At 42.2% G+C, this 27705-nt stretch overlaps 1 protein-coding gene across 4 annotated transcripts in view; it reads right to left on the bottom strand.

The window, feature by feature from the left end:
* Window positions 1-27705, bottom strand: part of unc5a (unc-5 netrin receptor A) — a 152271-nt gene that overhangs the window by 60503 nt on the left and 64063 nt on the right. For all 4 annotated transcript variants that reach the window (XM_085132415.1, XM_085132432.1, XM_085132424.1 and 1 more), the window contains exon 2: window positions 14172-14387. In XM_085132415.1, coding sequence (XP_084988541.1) covers window positions 14172-14387 — 216 coding nt within the window. The remainder of the gene's footprint in view (window positions 1-14171; window positions 14388-27705) is intronic.

Here is a 27705-nt window from a genome sequence, read left to right on the forward strand (position 1 = left end):
GCTTCCTCCTCCCTCCTGACGATCTTTTGGTCTCTCTCGGGCCTTTGGCCAGCAGTGTTGTTTCAGTTAGAAGGCAGGAGTTTTTGGTAATCCAATGAAGGTGTGTAGGCGAATGTAAATACTGAGCACAACATCCAGCGTTCAGTAAACAGCCTGGGGGAACGCAGAGGCTAAAAGTCTTTCTACCTAATTCCATTTCTTTCTACATTTATTTTCCTTGAAAGAACTACTAAGATTATAATTTGTATTAATATCAACTTATAGCTTTTGTAGATAATGACTCAGAATGTAGCTTCATTAAACAAATATTATTTACAGTTCTATAAAAACTGCAAATGAAAATCTCTGTGGAAGTCACATTTTACTGACACTCATGATCAACAGAAACAGACACAAAGTTACACACACAGTTTTTCTATAATTACTAGAGACAAAGATAACAGTCAGTCGTGCCTTTCACAGTTTCCTGTTTGTGAGCAAAACTCCTGTGGGAGTCCAAAGGTTTTAGAACACAAAGGGGAGAGCTCTCTGTATAAAAAGCTTATACACACTCACCAACCACTTCATTAAGTACACCTTCCTAGTACTGGGTCGGACCCTTTTTGCCTTCAGTACTGCTGTAAGTCTTCACGGCATTGAACAAGGTGCTGGAAACGTTCCTCAGAGATTTTGGTCAATATTGACATGACAGCATCGCACAGCTGCTGCAGATTTATTGATTTAACATCCATGATGTGACTCTACTGTTCCACCACATCCCAAAGGTGCTCTATTGGATTGAGATCTGGTGACTGTCAAGGCCATTTGAGCACAATGAACTCATTGTTTTGTTCAAAACCAGTTTGAGATTATTTGAGCTTTGTGACATGATGTGCTTTCCAGCTGGTAGCATTTATCAGAAATCAGTATTCACCAGGTCAGGAAACTTTTTCCAATTTTCCAATCTGTTTTCTAATTTTGATGAGCCTGTACAAATTGCAGCTTCAGTTTCCTGCTCTTAGCTTACAGGAGTGAGGCCTGATGTGGTCTTCTGCAGCTGTAGCCCATCTGCTTCAAGGTTTGACGTGTTGTTTGCTCTTTTGCATCAGTTTCCATCAATTGCCTGATTGCCTTCGAACAGCTTGAAGCATTCATCCCTGCTCAATGGATATTTCCTCTTTTTTTAAGCCCTAGAGATGGTTTTGTAGCTCAACAGCCATTCTATATAGCGTTCCTTCCTTATTCTGATCGGTTTGCCCATGTCTACATTCCTAAATGCATGGATGTAATGGATGGATTTGGATTCTCAGGCAAAAAAGACAAATTCAGGACTGAGAAATCTGACAGGAATTATAGGAAAAACTCCTAATAACAACAGTTGCAATTCCACTTAAAATTCACATTATATACTACAGATGTGGCATCAGACATTTTAAAAGAACCATATTATTAATTTACACATGACTTGTTTCTCTTTCTCTTTGTGCCAGTAATGGAGCCAAAAGTTGAATAATGACAGTTTTGGTGACATTAAAAAAAGGCTGTCAGGCAGGAAAATTCTCTGGTGAATACCAAGTAATTTATTCAGTAATTAAAAGCGGTTAATTATTTGGAAAAAAAAAAGAGAAGGGAAAACAGCACTGAATGTGCAACATAATCCTTTAGAAACTAAATATTTTAGCAATGACATTTGATTAAAACCACAAACTCAATTCTGGTCCTGGCCAAATGTTCACATATGGCAATCAGCTAAGTCGAGACAAAAGCCAGAGTGCACTGTGCTCTTAAGAAATGATACATTAACCATTTATTATTATTATATCACATCTGGCAGGAAAACCAGGAGTGAAGCACTGGGGAAAACACTGGAGAGTGAGTGTCAACATTGTGCCATGTTGGATATACATAACTGTCACAGAATCAATTTTGCCTCAAGACGTATGGTGCAAATAATAGCCTCAACTCTTACTAACCTTTCTCCGTGTTACAAGAGCACCAGAGAACAGCAGCTGAAATAGGATGTATGAGGGAGCCTCACAGCAATGAAAACAACTGGGGGTAAGGGTTCACCTTCTCTCAAGAGGAATGGGGAAGGAACTGAGAATGCAGAAAACAAAAGTCCACCAAAGGCCTTCTTCTTACGGTTCCTTCAGGGGTCGTCACAGCGGATCACCTGCCTCGATCTCAGTCACACCAACTCTCTACATATCGTCCACTATATCCACGAATCCATGAGTTCTGGATTGGGGTCTTCAGTAGTCATAAAATATAATACAAAAAAATAAAAACAATCATATGCGTGCATCAAGATATACATCAGTCAATAGGGTTACAATGATGGGCCGTGTGACTTCAGGCCAATTCTTGTCTCAGGTTGGAGGCAAATAGAGACAAAGAGACCAAAGGTGTAACCAGGGACTGGTACAGAGTAGGGCTGCCACAAACGATTATTTTGATAGTCGACTTCAGATCATGCATCCATCTGCTCTTATATAACTATCATTAGCTTACAGCTTTAAGTGTTTAATGTATGTGCTAACTAAAAATAAAGACAAGATGATAGTTTATTAAATTTTAATGAAATTTGCAGATTGTTTCGGTGAAGTTTAATAAACTCCTTGCTATCTAAAATATAACAGGACACCGGAGTATATTCTCGAGCATCTCACACTTCTGATAATCAGTTGTCTGCTTGATGTTTATTCAGCTGTGTAAAAACTATAACTTTAATCTCAGCTAAACAGATTTACTCAGGAACAAATAAAATACTAAAAAAGGCCAAACAATAACATTTTTAAGTTATCTAAGTGACTTATATATGTTTAACCTGAGTAGCGAAAGACAGCGGTGGGTTTGAAAACGATTTGCCGGGAGTCCGGTGTTCTCACCGGCTCTAGTGAGCCTTGCCCCCGCCTAGCTATCGAGCTAGTGGGTAACAGACATCTCCGAAAACGTCGGAGCGCTTTTGTGGTGTCTTGATAAACTGAGAAGATATTTGAGGTTTACACAGCTACATTCCCGCCTGAAAATATTTACGTTTATTTTGTGACCCAGAAAGAATAATAAGAGTAATATTAAAACTAACTAGCTGCCGCCATTGTTGGAGACTGAGCTGGGCTGCGCTATGAATTCTGGGACAGAGCTACTTCTTCTTCTTCGCGGTTTAACGGCAGCTGGCATCCTTGTACATGCAGTGCTGCCATCTTCTGTTTCAGTCCGTTATTACACTCTGAAATCCTACTACTTATTCCTGCGTCTTTTGTGATCTTACAAAGCTTCAAACGAGGCGTCGACTATTAAATCAGTCGTCGACGATTTTGATAGTCGACATAATCGTGACTAGTCGACTAATTGTGGCAGCCCTAGTACAGAGCTGTACAGACCTAAATACCAACCCTTCTGCTGCATTACAGCGTGTCCACCACCAGAAGCAGACTTCCACTGGTCTGCTCCACACCTAACCTATTTGAAATTTTATTTATTTAGGTTTTATGCACTTTTAAGAGTTCTTGGTGTTTTGCCCTTTTTTGTGGGGAAAAATGGGGAGGTGGTAAAAAAAAGTCTGAGCATATTTTTCCTGTAGTGAGAGAAATGGAAGCGCCGACTTAAACCTGGAAACTGTTCACAGCCTCAGTGTGTAATCTGTTTAAATCCCCTCCAACTACCACAGCGGTCACATGATGCTGAGCTTACAAGGCTCTCATTCCAACACGAAGCGCGTTGTTGAGTCCACAATCAAGTATAATGCGACGCATGAGGGGATGAAGCGCTGGAGACCGAGCACGGAGTGAGCCTTTAAATATTGATTTCTTTGTTCGAAACCAACTGCTTTAATTATTAATGCTGCGGACGCAAGAAAGAGAATTGTGGACTTTATAAATAACCTGACGCTGAAAAATAAAAAAAACTGGGGTGAAAACAGAGAGTGGACCTCCTGAGCCTTGTTTAATACCAGAGGTAGCAGATGTTATGAAGGTGGTGTTGGGATAATATGCAGACATGAAGCACAGATGCACAAAACAACCGAAGTGAACCAAATGTTAAGGAGGAAGTGATGGGCCGTCTTGCAAGACATTTTTTTCCTCCCCCCAATTTATGAACAAATAATTTAAATAATTCTCTAAATAATAAAGTAATTGGCTTTTGACTGCTCTTTAAATACACGTTGCTCCGAAATCTCTCGAAAGACGCAGGAAGAGAAAAACCATCTTCAGAAGAAAAAACACTAAAACAACACAAATGAATTATTCATTTGAATCACATAAAATCCTCAAGATTGCTTCCTGATGGCTCCCAGACTGGGACGTCTGCTCCTGTTGTTGTCAGCATGCCTCATTGAACACCTGCTTCAATGCAAAGGTTTCCTCAGGTTCCTCAGACGCTCTTTTTCAGCATTCCCCTTTTTGTCCCGTTTCGTGTGGTCAGCACGCTGACCGCAAACACAGAGTCTAGAAGTGTTACACGTGGGCAGGAAAACGCTGACTGCCGACTCCAGTTTTTATTTCCCGAAACGCGAGGGAGAAAACGTTTGCCTGCTTGTTTTTCACTCTGTCACCCACCCGACCCAAAGTCCAACAGCCTCTATAAAAAGTACACAGGCGATGCACTGTAGGTTTACTTAATGCTTTAGAGTAAATAAATTCTTAAAGCACAACACACACTAGACAGATTTAGATGTCTTTGCTTGTAAAAGCACCATCCCACCTCCATTGAAATACCTATTTGTGACACTTTCTTTCTCTTCTCCCACTCATATTTTACGCAGCACTTCATGACAAAATTGAAGCTATTCTTCTTCCCCTCGCTGCACAAAACAGTCCTTTGACTACGGCACCACTATCCCATACCCGGGACACCCCGCAGCTTTTAGTTTAAAAAGGAGAAAAGCTGCGACTTGATGTTTGTTTGAGGACTGTGTAAAATACCTATAGTGAAAGTCTCCTCGGGGCCAAGCACACAAAGCATTAACTTCCCAGCCACCGAGTTCCTCTGCCTATCAAAAATCTCTGAGGACTATTTAGCTGTCAAGCTCCCTCACTACACCTGCAGCTCCACTATTTTTAAATGAATCTGAGCAAAGCAGATGTTGATTGACACCGCAAACTCCCACTCTGTCTCCCTCTGTCAGCATAACACTAGCGCTTTTCATTTTCCAAAGGATGCAGAGGTAAGTTGAGAGATAAAATTACATTACAGTAGCAAAAATAAATATATAAATGTGAAACTTTACTGCTGAACACCAAACCACCGGGTCATTGATGGAGTTTACCAGCTCCTCTCTGTCCAGTTCTGAGGTACATTATGGAATCTAAGCACATTTGCAACTTTGGCCTCTATTTGCTTGGCACAAGGGAAGTGCGAGTGGTCTGGGTAATGCATGTGCTGCAGCATACAAAGCACATTTTATCCAGATGTCTTGGTTAGGGCAGGGAAAGCTCAGAAGTAGTTAAGAAGGATCCAAGCCAATATTTCCATTTAGCTCTCAGAACCTAGCTGCTTTCCACAAAGGTACCAAGAGCCTTTGAAAATGCATTTTAAATGCCTTTACGTAAGCATTCAGAAAACTAAAATACTTAACACACACACCCAGACCAAGAGAAAATATCCAGCAGTGCATTTCCATTTCAAAATGAGGAAACTGGCCACAACAAGAGATTTCTCTTTTTTTTAAAAAAACCCAAAACAAAACAAACTCCATGCACAAATGCGAGCTTGAAGGACTGTATTGATAACATGTCTATCTTTACCAGACGGCATAAATAAATAACTTTAACGGCTCTAAAAAGAACGAAGCACTAAGACTGCTGAATGCATTCCAACTTCCACCAAGGGCACAGCTTTTGTGAGACTGACAAATGCAAAATTAGTTTAGAGAAAGCATGGCGCTGAGCTGACGTGGGATATGTTTTGGTGGGAGGACAAAGGCTGTGCGTGTGGGAGATTGGAACAGCGGTGTTGTTGCTTGACAAATGGTAATTATCTTTTTTTCCCCCACTTTTGTTCCACTAATTGCAGTTAATTTTTAAATTTATTATTCCTACATGTCAAGACCAACTTCAAAAGAAACAGACCCAACCAAATTTGAAACTTAAGAACCCCCCCCCACCCCCAACTACTACTTACACAAAGTTGGAGAGTGCGGCCCCCTGTATGATTTTATTGGTGGGATCAATCAGCACAGCTGGCTGGTTTTTAATTCAGCCTGCCACACTTTACTCCGACTGCTGCAAACACACTTGCAGTTGTCTCAAGGCCAGACAAACACAGGCTTCAATTAAATCCACTTTGACTCCCCTCTTACTCTGTGCTGCTGTGCTTTGAGAAAGGTCTGCTTCCCTGCACATAAACACGTCCGCGCTTGCACTCGCTCGGGCTGACCTGCCTGAGAAGTCTAATAGAACACACTGGCAGATGTGTCACGGGAACAATTCACCTTGCCATCTGTTTTTCAGTGCTTCATTGCCAAATCCTTTCCCCTCCGTCCTGCAATCAAGGGCAGGATGAAATACAAGTCCCATTATGGGGAAGCAGCTAATAATGCATTATCAATTAGTCCCCTTGGCTACTGATCGATGCTTAGCAGGTGGTACAAGGCCATTTCGTTCATTTAGGACTATATTGTCCTCTTCCCCACTGATTCTCTTATTTCCTTCTGTTCATTAGATCCTGGCTCGCGGACCAATCGGGCTTTGCTTAAACTGCAACGGGACTGTTCTTCGATATTCTGTTAAAGATCACGTTTAATCACTTTTGTGTGGCCCCAGCACCACTGGGACACCTCTGTCCTGATTTCACCCGAATTTTGACAACGCTGAAATGACAGCCTGCTCGTTACCGCTTTCAAATAAATGCCATTTGTGTAAAAGGAGCTCGTCTCCTCTAAGGCATCCGTGATGTTGACCTATACAGATGTGAGGGAATAAAGAAAAGAAAATGTGTATTACACAGACATGGAGAGTGGGGGAGAGTGGGTGGGAGCTGGTGTTAGGGAGGCGATTGGCTGCTTTAATACCACAGATAAGTATTCAGGTATTAAAATAAAGGTTACAGATCATTTAGGCTTAGCCTAGCTTATCTCCCCCTCAGATCAGAAATTAAATATGTCATCACATCACAATCCAATGGAGTCAAAAAATCCAAACACCCCCCCCCAACATATTTTATACAAATGAATCCTCTCAGGTTTGCAGACATCAGGGCTAGCCCTGTATTGTCATAACATTATTAGTTATTTTCCAACACTGGTAGTTGGCTTTAAAAGATTTACCGACTACGTCATATTCGGTATTTAGACTTCAAAGGATTGACAGAGGACAAGAACGGATGCTGATAAACCCTCTTAGGGATGGGCTATAGTCCCTTTCTAAAGGCCTTTTAAATGATTTGCGGTGTTATAAAAAGAGAATATTAGTTTATTAATATTGTGCGTATGACTCAACGATAAACTATTTCAAAAAGTACAAAGAAAGTGTGCTATTTTCTCCATCATGTTCGCTTTTCATTTTCAGGAGCCTTGTTGACATCCGGTTCAATCAACAAAGAAAATATAATCTCCCATCTTTATAAGGCGGTTGCAGAGGTTTATTGAAATAGGAATGTGAAATGCATGTATTTTCCACCTGAGAGGGTCTGCTGCTGGGTGACAACGCGGAGCGTGGATCAAAATCGTTTCCATCAATGCTGGCAGATGAAATGCAAACACAATCAAATCAGCCTGGCTCCATACAACAAGCCTCCGCTCAAATGCCAATCTCCTTTCTCCTCATCATGCATCTGATGAGAAATCATAGAGTGGGAGAATCTCCTAATCTATGCAAACACACTGTCAGCATTGATTTGTTCGGAGGGGATATGTCTTTATTAGGACTCGCCAGACGTCTCCTCTCGCCGACCTGGGAAAGACACAGAGCTGTCCGAGGCTTCGGAAGCAGTCACATCCATAACAATTGAGATAAGTTACTGAGGACAGGTAATGAGAACCCATAGACTTGAGGACGGATCGATACTGGACACTGAAACCAAGAGAGGAAGGACAAATTGTGACATCTCTTCTCTTTTCCATGTTCAAAGGAGTTTCTGAAAGCGGCTCCGTGTACGTGTGTGTGTGTTATGAAACACAAAGGTGCGTGAGCAAGTCTAACTGTAACTAAACAGCACAGCGTCGGGCCGAGCGCTTCTTTTGTCTTTCCTGCTCTGAATCAGATTCAATAAGCAGACCTGTCTGGTGAGGGCAGAAGTCACGTCTCCCGTAGACAGTTATCCACATGTCATGTTTTCTACAGCCCGAGCCTGGATACTGAGCGGTCTGACTGAAACATGCCGGCACGTCAGACCTGGGTCAGTTATTAATCTAAACCCTTCCAATTGCTTTGACGTTTGTCTGAGCGCTGGAACCGACCATGTTTGAATATTACCTCTGCTGCGCTGGGTCAGACCAGCTCATGTCAGAAACACCCACGTATCCCGTATTCCTTCTGCTGCTCCGTTCGGCTGCATGAAGGTGAAGGATTCATCGATCACTTCTTGGACTCGCTTTGATCAGTTTTGTTTTCCCATTTGATATTCTTTAGGAACAACAGCATGACCAAAAGCGATTAGGACTGAGGGAATCCCTTGATGTTCACTCCGCGGTAATCACAGCAGACAACGGCAGGTTGCTTCAATGCTTTGAGTGCTTCGGTGAACAGACATGCTCAGAACAAGCAGTCTGCTTCAACCTAACTTATGTCACACAACCTGGTGCTCACTGTATTGCCCGTATTCCACAAACGCAGGTCTGTAGTACTAGGATAGGTCCACGGTATCAATATATGATGTAATCTAGTGATACCTTACAATGACATCAAGCGATGACAGCAAATCACAACTTGTTTTAGTCCAATATTGCAATATAGAGCTTACTTAATGATTTGCAACATTAGAAAAAGGTATAAAAAAAAAGTTGAGTCAAATTTACATGCTAGTGCACAGAATGTAATCATGTTGCTCCGTCCTATTTGGCAAATAAGAATTGCTCTCCAGTTTAATAGATTTAGAGCTGTAACACAAATTGTTTTTGGTGCAATCCAACCTTATCTCTTCTTTCTGCATGTGGCTCCACGTGCCTCAAACCTCCCACAGTTGCTCAAACTTTGGAAAATGTTATCTCTCTCTCCCCGTCTCTGCACGTTCAAATCGCTGCTGCAGAAAGCGGGCACCGTCTCTTCTAGATTTTAATTTAACGTGCTAGTTTAAAATGCTCAGTTGCTATTGAGAAGATATTGTTTCAGATATGGACTTAATGACACCATATAACAAACACTATTATTGCCTATCAACGTGTTATAACTCTATTATTAGTTATATATATAGTCAATTATTTAAGTCTGCATGTCTTAGCCAGAGCATGCTGCAAAAAGGTTTCAGTAGGGCTTTGAGTGAAACTCCAATAATAAGTAAGGTTAAGTTTTAACTCTAATTTCACCCTGATAAGTTTCACTGCAGATTAAAACCTTTTCCAAAATACTCAAACGGGCTCAGAAACATTCGGGGGTGGGGGGTGGAGGTGGAGGTGTTTTTCTTGGTTAATGAATAATAAATTTTTCACACTTTTGCTGATAAACAGCTTAATTATTACCTTTCATTAATTTTTGTACCGATATCACTGGTGGTGGTTTTTCAGGCAGGCAAGTGCTGGAGATTAACGAAAGGTTCTTCAGTGAAAGAAAAAGTCAGGAAAAAGCCGGCAAAGCCAAACTAGGAAAAATAATTACCAAACAGAGAATCAAAGGTGTGGAGGCAAATGTGGAGGGAAGGCTCAGAGATGGATGTGTGGTAATAATGAAGCACAGGTAAACTAGAGGGGACGATAAAGCAGCAAGAAATGCAGTAATCCTTCAAAATATAACAGGAAGAGTTGCTGACCACACAAACTCACACCAACACACACATTTTTTTTCTCCGCTGATGTGAGAGAATGACATCTTTAACAACTGACATATTAGCGGACAATCCCCTCACTCTTATTTTCAGTCGCTTGAGCCTCTGATCCCTTTATGACCAGAATCTCCAGCAGGTAAAGAACTGCTTCACATAAACTACTCAGATCTCACCGAGCCTGCACAGCACAGCAACCAGCTTCTACCAGCTGCAGTCCAAGAGGACTCGCTGGAGAGGCAGCTGATTAAAATGTTCAATTACAGCTCATGATATAAAATGATATGAAACGTTTGCAGAGGAGACCCTTAGAAGCCTGCATGCTTTTTGAGTGTGTACACAGGTACACACGTGTGCAACCAGGACACAACACTGATGCTAACAAAATAAATACATCAAAGAGTCCAAATCGGTGGTCAACACTGTGCATGCTGTCAAAGTATACAAAGGGAGGCATGAAAACATGAAAAATGAATGGAGAAAAATCGACGGACAGTGCAGACCACGACAGCGGGCCTGCTGCTTCTTTCACAACGAAAATTTCAAACTGCATGTGTGCCTCATTGTTGATCAGCCACTTATCCATCAAAGACTGGAAGAAAAATCCCGTCTGAATAGAGGACAATAAGCAATAAATCTGCACAACATCTCCGACAGTGACTCTTGATTTTGATGTGTTTGCGTGCAATTTCTATTAATTTATTGTTGCAATTAAGAGCATCCTTTTCATTTGCATAAGAAAAGAAAGGAGGACCCTTGACAAGAATGCTAATCAGCTTAAACCGAGGCTGATAACGCTGACAGCTTTTAGCTGATCATGTGACCATTTACATCTCTGGGCTTCTTCTTTCTGCAAAAGCACTGGGTGCAACACACGGGCAGGAGAAACTGCAATCACGCAGAAAAATGTTCAAAATTTCTCTCAAAGAAATGTGTTATTTTGACAAGGTGATTTTTCCCCCTGCTCCACCAGGTATAAATTGTCAATCAATTTTTTTCAAGTTGGATACAAGTCCAAACTCCTCATTCCTCCCTCCTTAAGGCAGGATGTTGATATCGGGCAGCTTCTGGTGTGACAGAAGTCCTGGTTGCTTGGCAACAGGTACGAGTTTAGAGTCCGGTGTGAGTGTGACATCAAGGGTAAGAACAACCTGGCAAGCCTGTCCTACATACACACACACATGCACGCACGCTTTACCACTGTTTGATGTGTGCACCTTACACATTTCTTGCAAGAAGTGGGATTAGACGGAGCCATCAGTAAACTCCTCGGGGCAGTGCTGACATTAAACAGCACAAGTGTTTGAGAGATCGATGCAGGTACCTTGGAGCAGCCGTACCTCTGGACGACCACGCGTCCTTCATAACTGCACAGCTCCACATATGAAACATCCCTCATCAAAAGCAGCGGGACTGCAGACTGATATTCGGAGCTGCGAGGAAGCCTTGGAACTTCACAGGGTTTCTAAAGACCGAGACCCCCGCTTGCTGCGGGGGGTCTGTGGCACCCAGCACGACGGATTTGTTTCATAGACAAATAAATGCCAACTATAACGGCTCATAACGACATGGCAAATGGTCCATCATCATTAAACGTTGGCAGAGCAACATCGCATTAGTAATGTTGTTCCCCATAAAGTCAGCAGTTTATGGGCCACGTCATGTTCTTTTTAGCTATTGACAAAACTATTCATATCCCGCAGATCGAAGTTAAGGAGCAGCCTCCACAACGTCACCCGGTGCTCGCTGCATATCAGCGACTGTACATCATCCAATCAGCGTGCCTATTTAAATAAACAGGTCACTCTCAACTTAAGACACACTGTTCAAAACGGATCTGAGATCAAGTGTGTTTTTCTAGCTCTTATAAAAGTGGATGGGGGGAAGAAAGAACAGCCATTATAAATTGGAAGGGAGAAACAGGAGCAGATATTGTGTAAAAATAGTGATAACACATTTTCTGACAACCCATCCAGTCAGACACTGAGTTAAAATAAGCTAAAGAGATATCACCTATCTGACGTCTGAGAGGGCTGGCAGGCGGGGGTTTCAGACGGTCTGAAATGCAGTGTGGACAGACCATAAATTAAACAGAGAAACCCAAGGTTATACAGGTAACCAGGAACATTGCTTACATGAATACTTATTTTAACTATGTTGTTTAAAGACGCTGGCCCAGTGGCTTTACTAAATAATAACTAGTTAAATTAACTGATGATTTATAATTGGCCGATTGTCTGAGCACATAGGGCTGTTTGTCCAGCTGGGCTAAACTCCAGCCCCACGTCAACCTCACTGGAAAAGCATTTAGTGGGGTGGACGGATGAATGGAAGGGTAGCGACAAAAGACGTGAGAGTGTAACACTTGTGTTAACGGCTTGAACAAGCCTGAATTTCAAAGTGATAAAAAGCTAGAGGCCACTTTAAAAGTTTCTAGAGCGCTCGTGTTAATTTCAATTTCAGTCGCAATTTTCGTGTAATTATTCTAATTAATTATCTCTTCTTCTGCCAGCTGCACTGCTGCCACACTTTTCCGTTTTCTACTTTCTTTTGTCACGAGCACGTGTGCTGGCAAGGAGCTGCAAAGAAACCAGTGCACACGTGAGAGAAATCTGCAGCCAGGTTTCTCTGATGTTTTCATTTTCATTAATAATGTTTTTAAAAGGAGATTATTGGACAGTTATTGGCTGCGACATTATGAAGTTTGTTTACAGAATAGCAGTAAAACCGCTGCACGTCACGGCTTGCTAAGTGTTTGCATTCACCCGTGGCTAGTAGATGTTGACCATTTATTTGACAAACTAAAAAAAGAACTTCCATTCATATCACTCCGATTAACAACTTTACCAAACTGTGAGAGCAGAGCTGTTAACACAAGAAGGGAAATCAAATTTTATCACTGTTGACTCGCTGAGAATTTCTTCCTAATGATGCAACTCACACAAGCGCTCCCTTGTGTGCTCATTTTTTCCCCCTCCCATTTTCAGCAAAGAACTACAATCAACTTTTCATACTTTTTGTTTTGTTGCCATTATTTAAAGACCCTGATGCCAAAAAGAAAAAAACAAAAGAAGCCAAAACAGCCCGCCATCGACAGACGGCGTGTGAGTGACAGCGAGGTTGTGAGACACGACAGGAAGAGCTATAAACAAGCTGTGTACCTGGGAGAATTTGAAGTTTAAAATCCCCAAACATTTCTCAAAGACGCTCATGTTAGAAGAGATCATTAGAAAACAAAAACAGGAGATTTGTTTTATTAAGAAAAAAAAGAAAAGAGCAGAACGGGAAGGGACAAACCTGCACGTACACCAATCAAAGCCTCGTTGTGGGAAAATTTTGGAGACTAGATCAGACGTCCTCACCTACCGAAGTTTCAGGCTGAATTGATATCTAGACACTTAAAGTTAGATAAGCATGCCTTTTTTTGCGCCTACATTTGCCGAGGCGCTGAATGTTAATTCCGAACCCTGTAGCCCAGATGGATAAAATGTTAAAACTGTGAGCTCTTCATCTTAAAACAAAGCGGCAGTGTTTGCATATGAATTAATATATTTCTGATTAAATTTCTCTTCAGAGTTTCCTGAATTCCCTTTGTGTCTGTGTGAAGAAGCCGACTGATGTGCCTATCTTTTCATGCGTCTCTCAGTTGTTGCACTTCATCTGCTTTTCAAACATGGCTTTGCTATGTACAGCCAGCCACAAGTGCATGTGTGCACGTGTACCCCCCCCTCCCCACCCATCCACCCACCCCACCCATCCACCCACCCCCAGAAAAACCTGTCACGGCCACGTTTCTCATTCCCAATCAGTTGTCAGGCTGTAAATGAGTGGTTTGAATTTTGCGGATCGCTGCTGAATCACACCACATCAGTGTCATACATGTTTATGACACTGATGGCGGAGGCGGGGGACTGCAGCACAACGGAGAGAAAAACAAACAGGTCTCCAAGGTGATCGAGAAGATTTCTGAGACTGAAACCAATGTGCTTATTATGAGACTGGCAGGCTAAATAGGCTGGAGGATGAGCCAAGAGCCCGATGGAGCACAGTAATCATGGCAAATTGCAAATCCAGGTTTCAGCACACAAACACTTTACATAATGATTCTATGAAGTTGCACATGTCATACATCTGTAGCAGACAAAATGCAAAAAAAGAAAGAAAAGAAAACTGGCTCATATCTGGGTTGAAACACTGCACAGAAGGAGTCCCAATAGAGGCAAAATTCAGTGAAAATTGGTTATCTATGTGGTTCACAGAATTTGCGTCTGGTGTACCTGTTGCTGGGTCAACAGTCCGTTCAATCAAGTGGTCATCTTGGTGAACCCACTCGCCGTTGCACTTGAAGTAGATCTGCGTGGCCGGGGTGGAGCGGCAGGTCAGAGTCACCGGCTTGTTCTTTACGATGTACTCATCCTCTGGCTCTATCTGGAAGTGAGGTAACAGGTCCGAGAAGGCAGCGGGAAGCGTCGCCGTGGCAGCGTGCTCAGAACCTTGGAGGATAAAGAGGAGGAAGGGGGAGAAAAAGATATTCAGAGAGATGTCAAATAAAAGTGAAAAAGAAAAGCTTTCAAAGTATTTCAAGTTGTCATGAAAGCAGGAGCTGAACCTTGTCGTACTTCGTTGTTGTGACTGCTTGACTGGTGAGCGAAAACGCAAGAAAATATCTAATGCAGGGATTGGGAGTCCTTGGTGAATTTGAGCTCATACATATGCACACGAACGAGGCAGAAGAAGACAGAGAGAGACAGATGGACAAAGAGCAAAAAAAGAGAGACGGAGCTGCGTGGAGCGGAGTTGGCAGTGACGGAGATCGGCCTCGCGTACTCTTGGCTGGGTCGCGGGGATAGCAAAGTCCATGTCTTTACTCCAGCTCTTAATCACAGCCCTTTAACATCACCACTGATGGACCAGCAGCCATAAATCCCCATCTCAACGACTAGGCCACTTCACACTGTGTTATATGGTTCTTCAACCGGGACTCTAACTCTACCCACATTAAACACGACAGGGCACGAGGCAGGGAAGGTTGATGACTGACAGCTAAACAGCCTGTTAACTTAAAATCACTTCCTATATCCAGTAGATGTCTTTTTATTCCTTTAAAATCTCACATGACATATAAATGACATGTAAAGGAAGGAGGCGGGAGGGGGAAAGAAACACCTCGGAGATACGGAGCTGTCCTTGCTAGGATGATGCCACAATTTACGGCAGACTTCTTGCTGAAAAATGTGCTATCCAAATGCTGAGTGACACAAAAGAGCCTGCAGCGCACACATCCTTCCTCCATGAACACACTTTCTAGCTCTCTCTAAACATATTAGCCTTGCGCGAGAGATAGCGAGAGGACACAGAACGGAGTAGAAAGAGGGAAATAACCTCTTTACACCACAGACACTCAAGGGAGACCGGTAAATCCCAAAATAAAACCCCTCTAAAAGGAGTGCGATATTAATTTACTGCCCTGAATCCAATATGGCTGACAAACCAGGAATTAACAACCTTCTCCATCACTCCCTGCGCGGAGGGAGAGGTCGGCGGTCCACATCTCACACAATGAAAACGCCAGCACTCGTGCTGACCTCTCTTCCCCCCCACTCCTGTCGTCCTCCCTCGGCCTTTGTTCATCCTTACAGCTTGCCGATGCCCGGGTCAGGGATAATATTACATTGCATCATAAATACCAATCTTCAGATGAAGACATTATCTGTCAGTTCCTCCCCCACTGCACATTATATTAATGTCTCTCTTTCTTCTCCCTTTCTTTCCCTTGTACCCCTGTGTGCTGAGTTGCTAATTTATCAGGATGAGATACAGTGAGGCGCGGCGCTGCTGCTGTCACTGAACCCCATTAATGTTGCGTGTACATGTTTAACTCTTAATGAAAACTAAATGTTCTGTGTCCAATGAACGACATACATCACTTGCTGACATGTTGCCATTTTCCCCGTTTTCCTCATTTTCCGAACACATTTTCTTATTGCATGCATTTGCAGAGGAAAAAAAAAAGAGACCGCTTTCTATTCGAGCGCCTGACATTATTGACTGCGCATGCGAGTGTACGTTTAGGCCACAGTTCATCTTGAATGGAGAATATAATTGCTTTAAAGGAGAGCCAAAAACTTTACTAATAAACAGCGTGGGCCCGGCAGGTCAGGCTGTTTGAAAATGTGTTGTTCCTAATGATGGCCGGTTCTTCAAGTGGGCCTGATTCCAGCTTTGTGACTACGGCCATTAGCCGGCTGGGCTGACCCCCCTGTACTCCCTGCAGACCGAGGACGACAGCTCACTAAAACAGTAGGCGAGACTCACCTCGCACCTGCCAGGTTAATCATCTCATAGAGGACAGATGATGTTGAAACAGAGTGAAACCGAAGCCACCCGAGAAGGCTGACAAGTTGCGAAATGACTCGACGAACTACCGATGTTAACTCGCCACCGACTTCCCATTTGCAAGGGGTCACACTCAGAGCGAACTCTCAACTTTTGATGATGTTGCCAATTTGTGTTTTTGAGTGTGTCACAAGGGGTGCAAGGGAGGGCGGTTAGCCTTCCGTTTTAGTGCATGTGCTTTAGGTTAATGAGGTTAAACACGTAATTTCTTTTGAGAAGCAAATATTCATTTTATGGAAGAGAATTCAAGTCACGCACCGCTTTATGTCAAACCCATAATGGAGGGCTGATGCGTAGTAAATTGGCTTAGATTATTGTCACGACACAACATACTTCAAAGTCAACGTGCACACGCGCTTGCTCGCTCGCACACATAGGGAGTATCAGCCACTTAACTGACTTCTTGCGGGTCAGTGCACAAATCAAGACGTACAGCCCTGCATTATATTCCGCTGAGTGTGATTGGCTCGGGCCGCTGTTAATTGTGAAATGCATCCGAGCTCATTGCCAGATTATTCTGTACGCGCGAAAACAACAAACAGTGGACGCTAAACGTCTCCCTTGTTGATCATACAGCCATGACACTGTTTTAATTGCTACAATATGGTGGATGAGTTCCTGGGGCCAGGCCACTGTTTGGACTCCTGCAGATTTTCCTGTAAAGAAACCGGAATTCTTTCTTCTTCTTCTTTTTTAAAATTCTTGTTGTTGTTAAAAGAAACACGCCAAGTTTTGCCTTGATATTTGTCTGCAGCTGCTTTTCTCTTGAGAGACAATTCAGAACACACAACCTCAAATGCACACACACAACAACAAGGGTGCACCAGCTGTCAGTGTGCTGAGCCATGATGTCCAGGGCAGATTTCTTGCTTCACACAGACCCCATGACTCATCTGTCCTGCTGACCACATCAACTCCCAAGTCAGGGGCTGATAAGATGATAAAGTTGCTATGATGCCATCACTTATAACATATAAATGTTAAAATCTAAAAAAATGAAATAATAATAACAACAATTATATTCCTGTAACGATTGCAACTATATATGCTTGTTTTATATTATCACATAGGATTCGATTTTGCAGCTTTGATGGTAACACAAGACCGTTACAATCTTCAATACTTCATAATGATTTCTACTCTAGTGACATTTACTTTGCAGGAGCAGGCTTCTTTTTTCCCCTCGTATACACAGAAAGCTCACGTCTCTTTTCTAAACAAAACCCAACATACTGTAGATGTGCTCCGCTTTTTAAATTTTGCTTCCATCTACATGAAAAGCAGAAAGCGACACAGTACGGCGATGTCAGCCGGCAAAAAAAACAAAACAAAACAAACAAAAAAAAAGGAAAAGAAAAATGTAGCTGGAGAGGAAATAACCCTCTTTTGTATTTCTCCCTCACAGCACCAACACATCATATGCCCTTTGGAGCCAATTACATTTTTTTTCTCCCAACATCATGTCCCTGAAGTAAAGCATCATTGAGCAATCACTGGGTTTAATTTACATCAGTGTGATAAACAGCAGCTATAACAAGTGTTTTATGACACCATCAGTGCCTTACGATGTCCTCTGAAATTAATTCAATTAAAATTACAATCCAGAATATTATGCAATTTCTTGTTTGGCTATTAACAGCAAAGCTAAGATCAAATGTGTCTCGACCGCTTTGTTGGTTGATGTTTTCCCTACGAGTGCCTGGGTTTGTATGAGTGGGTTTCCGGACTCTCTTAAACAACTGAGTGTCTTTATTCAGTGATCGCTCTAAACGTAACGTATGTACATAATGCTTCTGGGAAGAGAAGCGCTGATCAGGTCAAGTTAGAAATGCTATCTATATGCCCGTGACGGCGTTTACATCGAGAGTGAAAAATGCAGGAAAACGAAGGGATGAGTGCGGTGATAGGGGGGTGGAGGAAAAAAAAGCTTCCTCCACCATCATATATAATCTGCTGCGCGGCTGACTGATGTATGTTTGTCCCCAGATGAGAAATATTTACTCCTCCACATGTCTGAGGATTCAGAGGACATTTTTCAATGAGACAAACACGCTTCAACAAGCACTCGAACCACAAACACAGGCACGTTTGGTATCAGAAGCATGCGTGCTCCCCGTATACTGTACACTTACATGCCATCCTGGAGCCGAGACACATATATGAACCCCCAAAAAGTGCATGTATGCAAAAAAAAAAAAAAAAGAAAAAGAAAAAAAGACCACAACAATGCAAAAGAGCAGACGAAAACAAAAAAAAAGCTGCTCACAAACAGCTTTGTCTTTCAATCAATGAGAGGTGCAGAATTATGCATGCAAAAAAAACAGAAATGCTAAAAAGCAAAATCACACTATGCAATATCCCTGGTCATTAAGGTCGGTCTGCAAAACAATCAATTACTGTCAGCAGATATCCACCAGTATAGAAACTGCTTTCATGCATTAAATAAACATGTACTAGCACCGGCACCTACTGCAACCCAAACTTGCATCAGCATCAGTTGTAGGAGGATGCAGAGGCTTTAAAACGATATTAATAAATAAGAGTATGAAGGACAGAAGGAGAATATGAGCCTCGAGGAGGATGAATATGTAAATTGTCCTCACGCATGCCACATATGACGTTATTACAACCCCCCCCCCACCACCACCACCACCCTTAATTGAATACAAAATTGGATGCTAAGCATATAGCGGTGATGCGGGCCCTTGCACATGTGTTTGCATATATTCATCCTAGATACTAATAACGTGCTGCCCACAGTGCTCCCGAAGAGAACATTTCCATAATAGATGCGCTTCTGAAGCTTCAATCTCATCATCAACTTTGAGAAGTGCCTTCAAAAGCCGGAGACATAAATCATCATTACTCAAAAAACAGGCGTCTCTTTGTTTATGTGATTAAATGCTTTTGCTTGTTTTGTCATTAAACAGTTTGTCAGCAGAAGGAAAGGGGGGGGGGGGGAGAAAGAAAAACAAGTGTGGAGCTGTTGTGTAAATATAGTGCACAACAACACCATTAATGAGCCTTGCACCTTTGAACAGGAGCCTACACATTTACTTATTCCGCTTTGTTGATTCCTATTTATCAATTTTCCTTGTCATTGTTCCTTGAAGTAACACCTCGGCGGGGGTTGTGGTGGTGGCGATGGTGGCGGTGGATCTAGGCAGGGAAGCAACTCTGTGCCGTCTAGCACCGACACCCCGCGTCAGCCCCCCGCCTCCCCTCGCTTCAGCTCACCTTTCAAGGCGACGCCGTCATGAAAGGCGCATTTGCCTCGAAACCTATGAGACCATTTTAAGTTTTCTGTCAGGGTAAAAGAGCTGACATTTTGAGAGCGCAGCGTAAGTGAGAGCACGCTGGAAGTTGAGTGACTTGATGCGAGGATTTCTTGTCCTTGCAAATGTGCAGTTTGTGCAAAAGGTGTGTGAATAAATGGCTGAAAGTGATGCTTAAAAAGGAGCAGCACAGCTGGGAGGTGGAAATCTGTGCGGAGAGAGAGTTTGGGATTTTAAACAGGCCCGTGGTGATTCCGAAATCACGTTCTTATTGTCGCAAGTGCCACTGGCGGAGCGGACTGAGGGTCTCCAAATTAGACGAAAACATGCATATTCATTGCTCGAGTGCCACAGCTGATGCTTTGTGGCCATTCATTTCCAGATGTTTCTGCACACAACGCAAACAGTCTTTGGGCTGAATCGGCCTCTCACACAGTCACACTTCTTATATCAGTGGTTTCATTGCTGGCTGTAACTTCCCAGTAAGATTATTTAGCGACTGCACTTACTTGGGTGTGCTACTCATGTGTGTATGCGATCCTCTTTGATTACAAATTCGAGTACACAGGAAATTAAGCACGAGAGCACTTGGCCATTTTGTAGGAAAATGAGTAAATAAATAAACTTCTGATCATCACCTTATATTAAGGCCTTGGTTTTAACTGAAAAATATGTCATTCAAAAGCAGAGCATTGCAAATATCAAGTTGCCTCATTACTGTGAGTAGAAATGTGCTCTTCTTGGAGCATTTATGTCGAAAAATTACTTGAGCTCCCACGAAACAGCATAAAAGGCAGGGGGAAAAAAAAAATCATCACACAGAAGCATCTCTAACTGCTGCTCAGTGTTTGGAGTAAAAAGGTCACTTCAACCAAGCAAAACATACAACTGAGAAAACAATGAAAGGCCAAAGATCAAGTACTTTAAAAAGAAAATGAAAAGAAACTACTGAATATTTTTGGAAAATTCAAAAACGAAAAAGCTGAGTGAGGAAAAATGGTTTTTATTGCTCTCCTGTAAAAGTCTGCACAAACACGAGACACGCTTGACATATTTGGCTCATTTTAGAGGAACATCCAAAACGCCTTGCTGTAGCAAGACTCGCAATGTAAAATGCCTCCCGATTCTTCAAAGCTTCACCTGTTTGGCACTTCGGTGCATGATGTTTCTCAAAAGAGCCACGGAGATTTAAACACATTTGACTTAATAACTGCACACAATCCTCAAAGGAAGTAAAGACATCCACCGCTGGCAGGAGGGGCAGAGCCAGTCGCAGTCTTTGCCATGCGAGGCACGCGCTTGCTTGCGGATTTGTCGTCCCCTTGCGCTTAGCCGGAAACGAGGTTATCCAGAAGCAAGTTGATTATAGGACTCGGAGCAGGCATTGGGAGAAACGGAAATGCAGACGGAGAAGTAAAGGAGGCCTTAAATCTTTGAAATGGAAGTTAGGAAATAATGAGAGAGAGGAGGAAGAAAAAGACAAAAGACAATTTAGATTACCAAATTAATCCTTTAATTACCAGGTATGCCTACAGCTAAAATGGAATGTTTCACACACTGAATTTTACAAGGGCAGAACAATCAGGAAAGTGAGCCAGAGTGCCATAATTATCCCAAACTATAAACTTAAGAATAAAAAAATAAATACAGAATGGCGACATCGACTACTGGAGGACAAAACTTAATAAAGTGTATTAGCACCCAGCTTCAAACCCTGCTGAGGTGATGGAACATAATTCTTCTATCGGCATTCAGTCTCATTATAGCATTAATTCATGATCCTTTTGTACCGATCAGAATAGAAATGTTTCATGAAAAGATACGAGCAATAGAATTGCTCTAACCTATCCTTCTAAGGCAACAAGACCCCCTAAAAATACTAGAAAAATGCTCCCCTCACTTTAACAGTCAAAAGTTTTTGTTTGTTTATTAGTGATTTAAACATACGCTTGGATAGGATGCTGGAAAAATGGCACTAACTGCTATAATGTAATATGTTTCAACGCTCATACTGCAAATGCCTTTTTACAACTAGATGGAAATGTGCTCTCTTTCCACTGCCCTTGCACCAGTCCTCACAGAAAACACACAGAAAAATCACTTTAGTGTCTGTCCAAAAAACCATGTTGGCAACGCAACAAACCAAACACAGAGCGTACACTTGCTGATGTCTGCAGAAGCTCCTTAAAGTTTTTCCAAGGGCTTTTCGACACAAACTATATTAAACGCACCCTTGTGACACTCACCAACCACCTTAACCCGCCTATTCATTTCTCTTCCTCCTCCTCATCTCATCATTTACCACCTTCCCAGTAAAGATCCTGTTAGAAACAAATAGAGGGTGACTTCTATCTAATTACCGTGACGGAGCTCGGAGGCTCCTCGGCATTAGACAGAAAATTAGAACACAACACGAAGATATGATCAATAACGAGGCTAAGACAAACCATCACCTGTTCAACTTTAATAACCTTAACACAATGGCAGAGCCAGCTTTCCAATTTGCCATGCCACCAGCACTTGTAGAGGTGACACACTATGCTACTGGATCTGCTAATGACTCACCATTAGGGTGGAGGAAGCACATGCTCAGTGTTTAGACTGTATTTTTGGCAGTACGGGACAGGGTATGCATGTGCACACAGTAGAGGAGTACCCAGACTTTCTTAAACTAAACATTAAAGAAAGAATTTTAAAAGAAATAACTGATTGCACATTTTGATCTGCTCTGCATCCTTGGTGAGTTCAGCATAACGAGTAGGGACACATGAAATCGCAATGTTATATACAAATCTCTGTAAAAAGCAGTTGTAGGATGTAGTCAAAGACAGGGTAGCAGGAGTCACTGAGACTGCAGGACAGACAGCTGAGTGACATCAAGGACAACAGTGACTTGGTGAGTATGCCACTACAAATGGGGAGTTTATCTCCCGGATCCAGTCTATGCCAGCAAGAAAGCATTGAATCACAGTTAACACTGTTCACATATGGCAGCGGTTCTCAAACTGTGGCAGCAGGTGATGTGTGGATGTCTAGGGGAAAGTGCCTGCAGTGGAACTAAGTTGAGTTGGGTGATGGTGTGTAGTAGGAATTCAACTTTCATTTTCAATTAGTAATGAGTGATAAAAAATGTGAGGAAATGGTCATAAAGAGAAAAAGCTTAAGAATCAGAGCCATGAGAATGAATGACCTGGCCTAAAGTGAAGATCTCAAGTAAGTGATCAGCAGTGTGGAGCTGATATTGATATCAAGTCATACCATTGGCCTGATTCTTTCTTTGCATGCTCAAATGGCTAACAGGATTTGAAAGGAACAATATACTTAAATAATAAAAAATGTTTCCATAGTGTAGCGGTTTACACATTTACCTAACAAGTGAAAGATTCACAGTTTTATCCTGGGAAGAGATGAATCCCTTTGGGTTTGCGTTAGGAAAGGCAACAGTGCAGAAAGATCAGCCAAATCAAACAGGCTACGCTAACCGCTGTGGCGACCCTTTGTGAACAAGAATAATCCCAAGTGCCGATGGCCAGAGGACTGCTGGTCTTGCAGTGTCTTCTGAACACCATTATATCTGAACAAATTTTCATGGTAGTCTGTCCAATAATTGTTATGAGATTTCATTTTGCACCAAAGTGGTGGACAGACAGCAACTGCTATCCTTTTTAACCATGCCTCCAGTGTGGCTGTTCACCCCTGATCCCTCACTTGAAGAGCCAATAAACACAGATACATGAGGAAAGTCAAAGAGGAACATCAAATGCCAACTCCCAGCTTCTATAATCCATGACTATGACGAGATTAACGAATGTTCTAACGGCAAGAAATGCAGACATGTGGCAGAGGCGCCGTCAAAAAACAAACAAACACATTTACCACAATGTCACATGTTCACAAGCAGCAGAGACTCAAATCCAGAGGATCTGGACCTGAAAGAGAAATGTAACTGGGAATTATGTAGATAAGTGTGAACCTGTATAGAAATGAAAGGCAGAGCTGGTTATCTGATATGACTTTCTCCCCCAAAGCAAACCAAAGCGCATCTGAACTGTATGCGTGTTTAGGGTATCAGTCGAAGGCAGCGGCGGCGTGCAGAGTGGGGAAACTCATTTCAACCTGAACAGCTTTCTGATTATTCTCTAAGTTTTTTTTCCCTCCCTCCTCTCCGGCAGCTCCTTCCAGTCCCCCTGACATGACAACCAAAAGCAAAGACACACTGGCGGCTGTGACTTAGCAATGCATGAATACAAATCTGTTTTGGAAGAAGTACTGCTTTCATTACTCAGAACACACCGTCTATTCCATTTCAGGTTAATCTACCTAAAAAAAAAAAAAGTGAGTTTTCTTAGCCAATTTGAGGAAGTTATATTACAAATGAAGTGCTAACAATAGTGAACAAAATGAATCCCCGAGTGTGTGACAGCAGCCACATGTAAGAAAAGACAAAAAACAGATAAGGTTCAGTCAAAATCCCAGCGAGTGTAGCTGGCTTGACAACTCAGCTTCCTCACTTAAATGAATATTCTCCTCTTTGAGGCTGACTCATCTTATTTGGCCTTTAACTGTTCATTGGTAATCACTCATGTAATTTGTACATGACTCCCTACCTAGTCGTGTACATTAGGAGTGACGGCAATAGTGCCCTAAGAACATGCAGTATGACCCTGTACACTTAGAGGTGACTAATAACAATAATGACGTAGGCTGATGCGCAGTCACGAAAACATTTGCCATCAGTGAGGCGAAAATAAAAGAAACTGCAAATGGAGAAAATTTTAAAAACGAAAAAAAGAAAAAGAAATCTGACGACCAGCTGCTCAACACATTCAAATGAAATCACTGCTTCCTAAAAATGGAGTTTCTACTTGTTTTTCCTCCCAGACAGTCTAATTTGTTTTGCTTTAACAGCAATGAAACTCGAATAAAAGGAGCTAAAAGATGGTAACGCACTTGAGCACAGTGCTTGTTCTGCCTTAACCCCGCAGATCAGATGTGATGTTGTGGGCTTTAAGCTACTTAAGGCTCTGACTGGTGATGCCTACACAATGCAATTTAAACACAAAACTCCCACCTTTGTCTGGAGAAAAATAAAGGTGTGATTTCACCTGACGAAAATTGCTTTAAAAATACAAAATGTCAGTAGGTTTGTAATGTTTCATTTGCCTAAACACACGACATTAGACATTATTATACTGCTCAAAAATAAATAAATAAAGGAAGGCTTTATCAGTACATCAGCTCTCAATGGGATATCTACACTGATAAGGATTGGGTAATCTGTTAAGAATGAAAGAGTGCCAGATCGTTTGATGGAAATAAAAAGGATCAACCTACAGAGAGCTGAATTCACAGACACCATGTAAATCAAAGTGAAAAACTGATGCGTCAGGCAGGTCTACTTTGATCAGATTTCAGTGCCACAGCTCAAAATGGTCCTCAGCAGTTTGTGTGGCATGTCTGACAATACTGGCGCGTGCTCCTAATGAGACGACGGATGGTGTCCAGGGAGATCTCCTCGAGGTCGATCAGTTCCTTCATCCTCCCAGAACTGTTTGCATTCTTTTAGTGCAGGCATTGTCCCACACCCAGAGAAACCCAGAAACCATGCTGGTGCATTGGGTCCTGGTACCTAATGGCAGTCAGGGTGCTGTTGTCTAGCCTGTAGAGGTCTGTGCATCCCTTTGTGGATATGCCTCCACAAACCATCACTGTCCCACCACCAAATGGTCATGTTGAACAATGCTACAGGGATACCATTCCCCACGGCTTATGTAGACCCTTTTTGTCACATGTGTTCCGGGTGAACCTGCTCTCACCCGTGAAAATTGTAGGGCATCAGTGCTGAACCTGCCAATTCTGGTATTCGACGGCATATGCTAATTGGGCTCCACGGGCTGAGAAGTGAGCACAGTGCCCACTAGAGGACGTCAGACCCCCAGGGCACCCTCATGAAGTTTGTTTCTGATTGCATACTTAGAGACATTCACACCAGCAGCCTCCTGGAGGTCACTTTGTAGGGCTCTGGTGGTGCTTGGTCCTGCTGATGGGTTAAGGACCTGTTTAGCTCTCCTAGAGTAACTGGCTGTCTCCTAGAATGTCCTCCATGCTCTTGAGACTGTGCTGGAAGAAACAGCAAAACCTTCTAGCAATGGCACATATTAATACACCAACCTGGCGGGGTTGGACTACCTGTGTAACCTTTGTAGCACACACACATTTTGGGTGTTGTCTCATTCTTAATGTCATTAACAACTAAGGAGTTGAAACTGATTATCAACTCTCCCAGCTACCTAACTGATCACAGCAATATCCAAGAAGTTTATTAACCTGATGCTATACTCTATTCAATTTTGTCCCTTTAATTTTTTGAACAATCTGTACAAAAACAAGCAACAGAAAAGGACAAGAAGCAGAATAATCTTATAAACTATGTGTACTGGTGGATTTAGCTAATTTTATTGAAATAACATTGTCTGGGACTTCATTATATTCCCGACTAATACACATTTGTTGGTACCCAAATCACTTTGGGACAGACTTTTTTTGGACAACAATAGAGCTCCACAGGGGAGGAACACGAATGTCAAGTTCTGGATCAAATAACATGTGACCTTAACAATAACAAAACCAAAGCAGTATTGGAATAAAGTACACCAAGTTCCTTTCCTTATCCGCCAGGACAAGACACACTGGGCCTTGTGCCTGTGCCAGATAAGCAGCACACAGGGCACTTCCTCCTGGGCCATTACAGCAACTGATGATCTTCTGACAGATGATGTGATGAGGTGGGACAGTGCCGCTACGCTTCTAATAATACCTCACTGCAAATAAGGGCTGAAGACATGCACCATCTGATAACAAGGAAGCAGCTCTCAATGTGCAAAAGGTGCCTGGAATTTTTAGCATTTCCTTTTTTTCTCCCCCTTTTTTCCGTCTCTGCAATCTTCCCTCAAGTTATCAGCGCAATTATTATTTAAATTAATTTAAAAAAAAAAAATATTGGAAAAGTGCCTGAGAGCAGCAGGTATGTTGAATCAACACGATGGTGTAGAATTTCTACATGTTTACCTTCGGAGACCTTGTTTAAAACGCAATTATTCAGTTCTGTAGTAAACTCGAATTGCACCTGAAAAATTTATCATGCTGAACTTGTGCAGTGGCTGTTTTCCAGCACTCTGAAATTGAAAATCATTTACTGTGTGGTATGCTAAAAATGGCAAGATGTAATAACATTTCCAAAGTTAGTCTACAAATAAACAAACTACAAATACACCGAGGTATAGCAGGTGACAATGGCATCCAGAATTAAAGCGTGCCTTCTGTTTACATTCAACAAAGCCTAAACACTCAGTACAATAGCACCACTAAGCTTTTTCGTCTAAGTCACTTTCAGGGGCTACAGCAAAAGTATCTGAATTTATAGGTGGACCCCCTTCCTCCAACCAGATTTACAACAGGATAACACAGAAACTCACTGAAATCCTCCGATTGAGAAGTGTGGCTTTCAATCTGTCACCTGTGCATTGTGAATACAAAGGGCCCTATAAGTAAATACTTTGTTATTGCAGTATACAGGTTCTGCAAAGCAGCCCTCTCTCCAACAATGCCAACAATATATTTTCTGGGTTTTTCTTCCTCTCTGCCTTTTCAAATCCACGAGGAGTCTTGATGGCCACACTTTACCACACAGAGACACAAATTGCTTCCACATCCTACCCAGTAATGTACATGAACAATAGCAAAGCATTAGGTGGCTAGCAATAAATATCTGAAAAGAGGCACTTTGCTCCAGGAAAATATACCAATAGAATTCCAGGTTTGGGGGTAGTGCGGTAATCTTATCGGGACTGTCGACCAATGTGCAGAAAACTGAATGAACAGTGCAAAGTGCTTTAACGGCAAGAAAGATCATTATCTAAATTAATAGGAACACTTTTTATAAATTGAGTCAGCATGTCACCTTGTTCCTTCTTGAAAGCAGTATAGAAAGGAGAGTCGTTGCGACTAACTGCAATTAGGGCTTTTCTTGTTTGACTGTAAAACTAGCAGGAAAATGGAAGTCTCAAACTATAGGCTCACTTTGAGAGCATTTGAATGTCATTTGGATAATGGAGTGGTATTCAAGGTTTTTTTTTTTTTT

This window comes from Neolamprologus multifasciatus, chromosome 2, assembly GCF_963576455.1.
Source record: "Neolamprologus multifasciatus chromosome 2, fNeoMul1.2, whole genome shotgun sequence".
In the NCBI taxonomy this organism is placed as follows: domain Eukaryota; kingdom Metazoa; phylum Chordata; class Actinopteri; order Cichliformes; family Cichlidae; genus Neolamprologus; species Neolamprologus multifasciatus.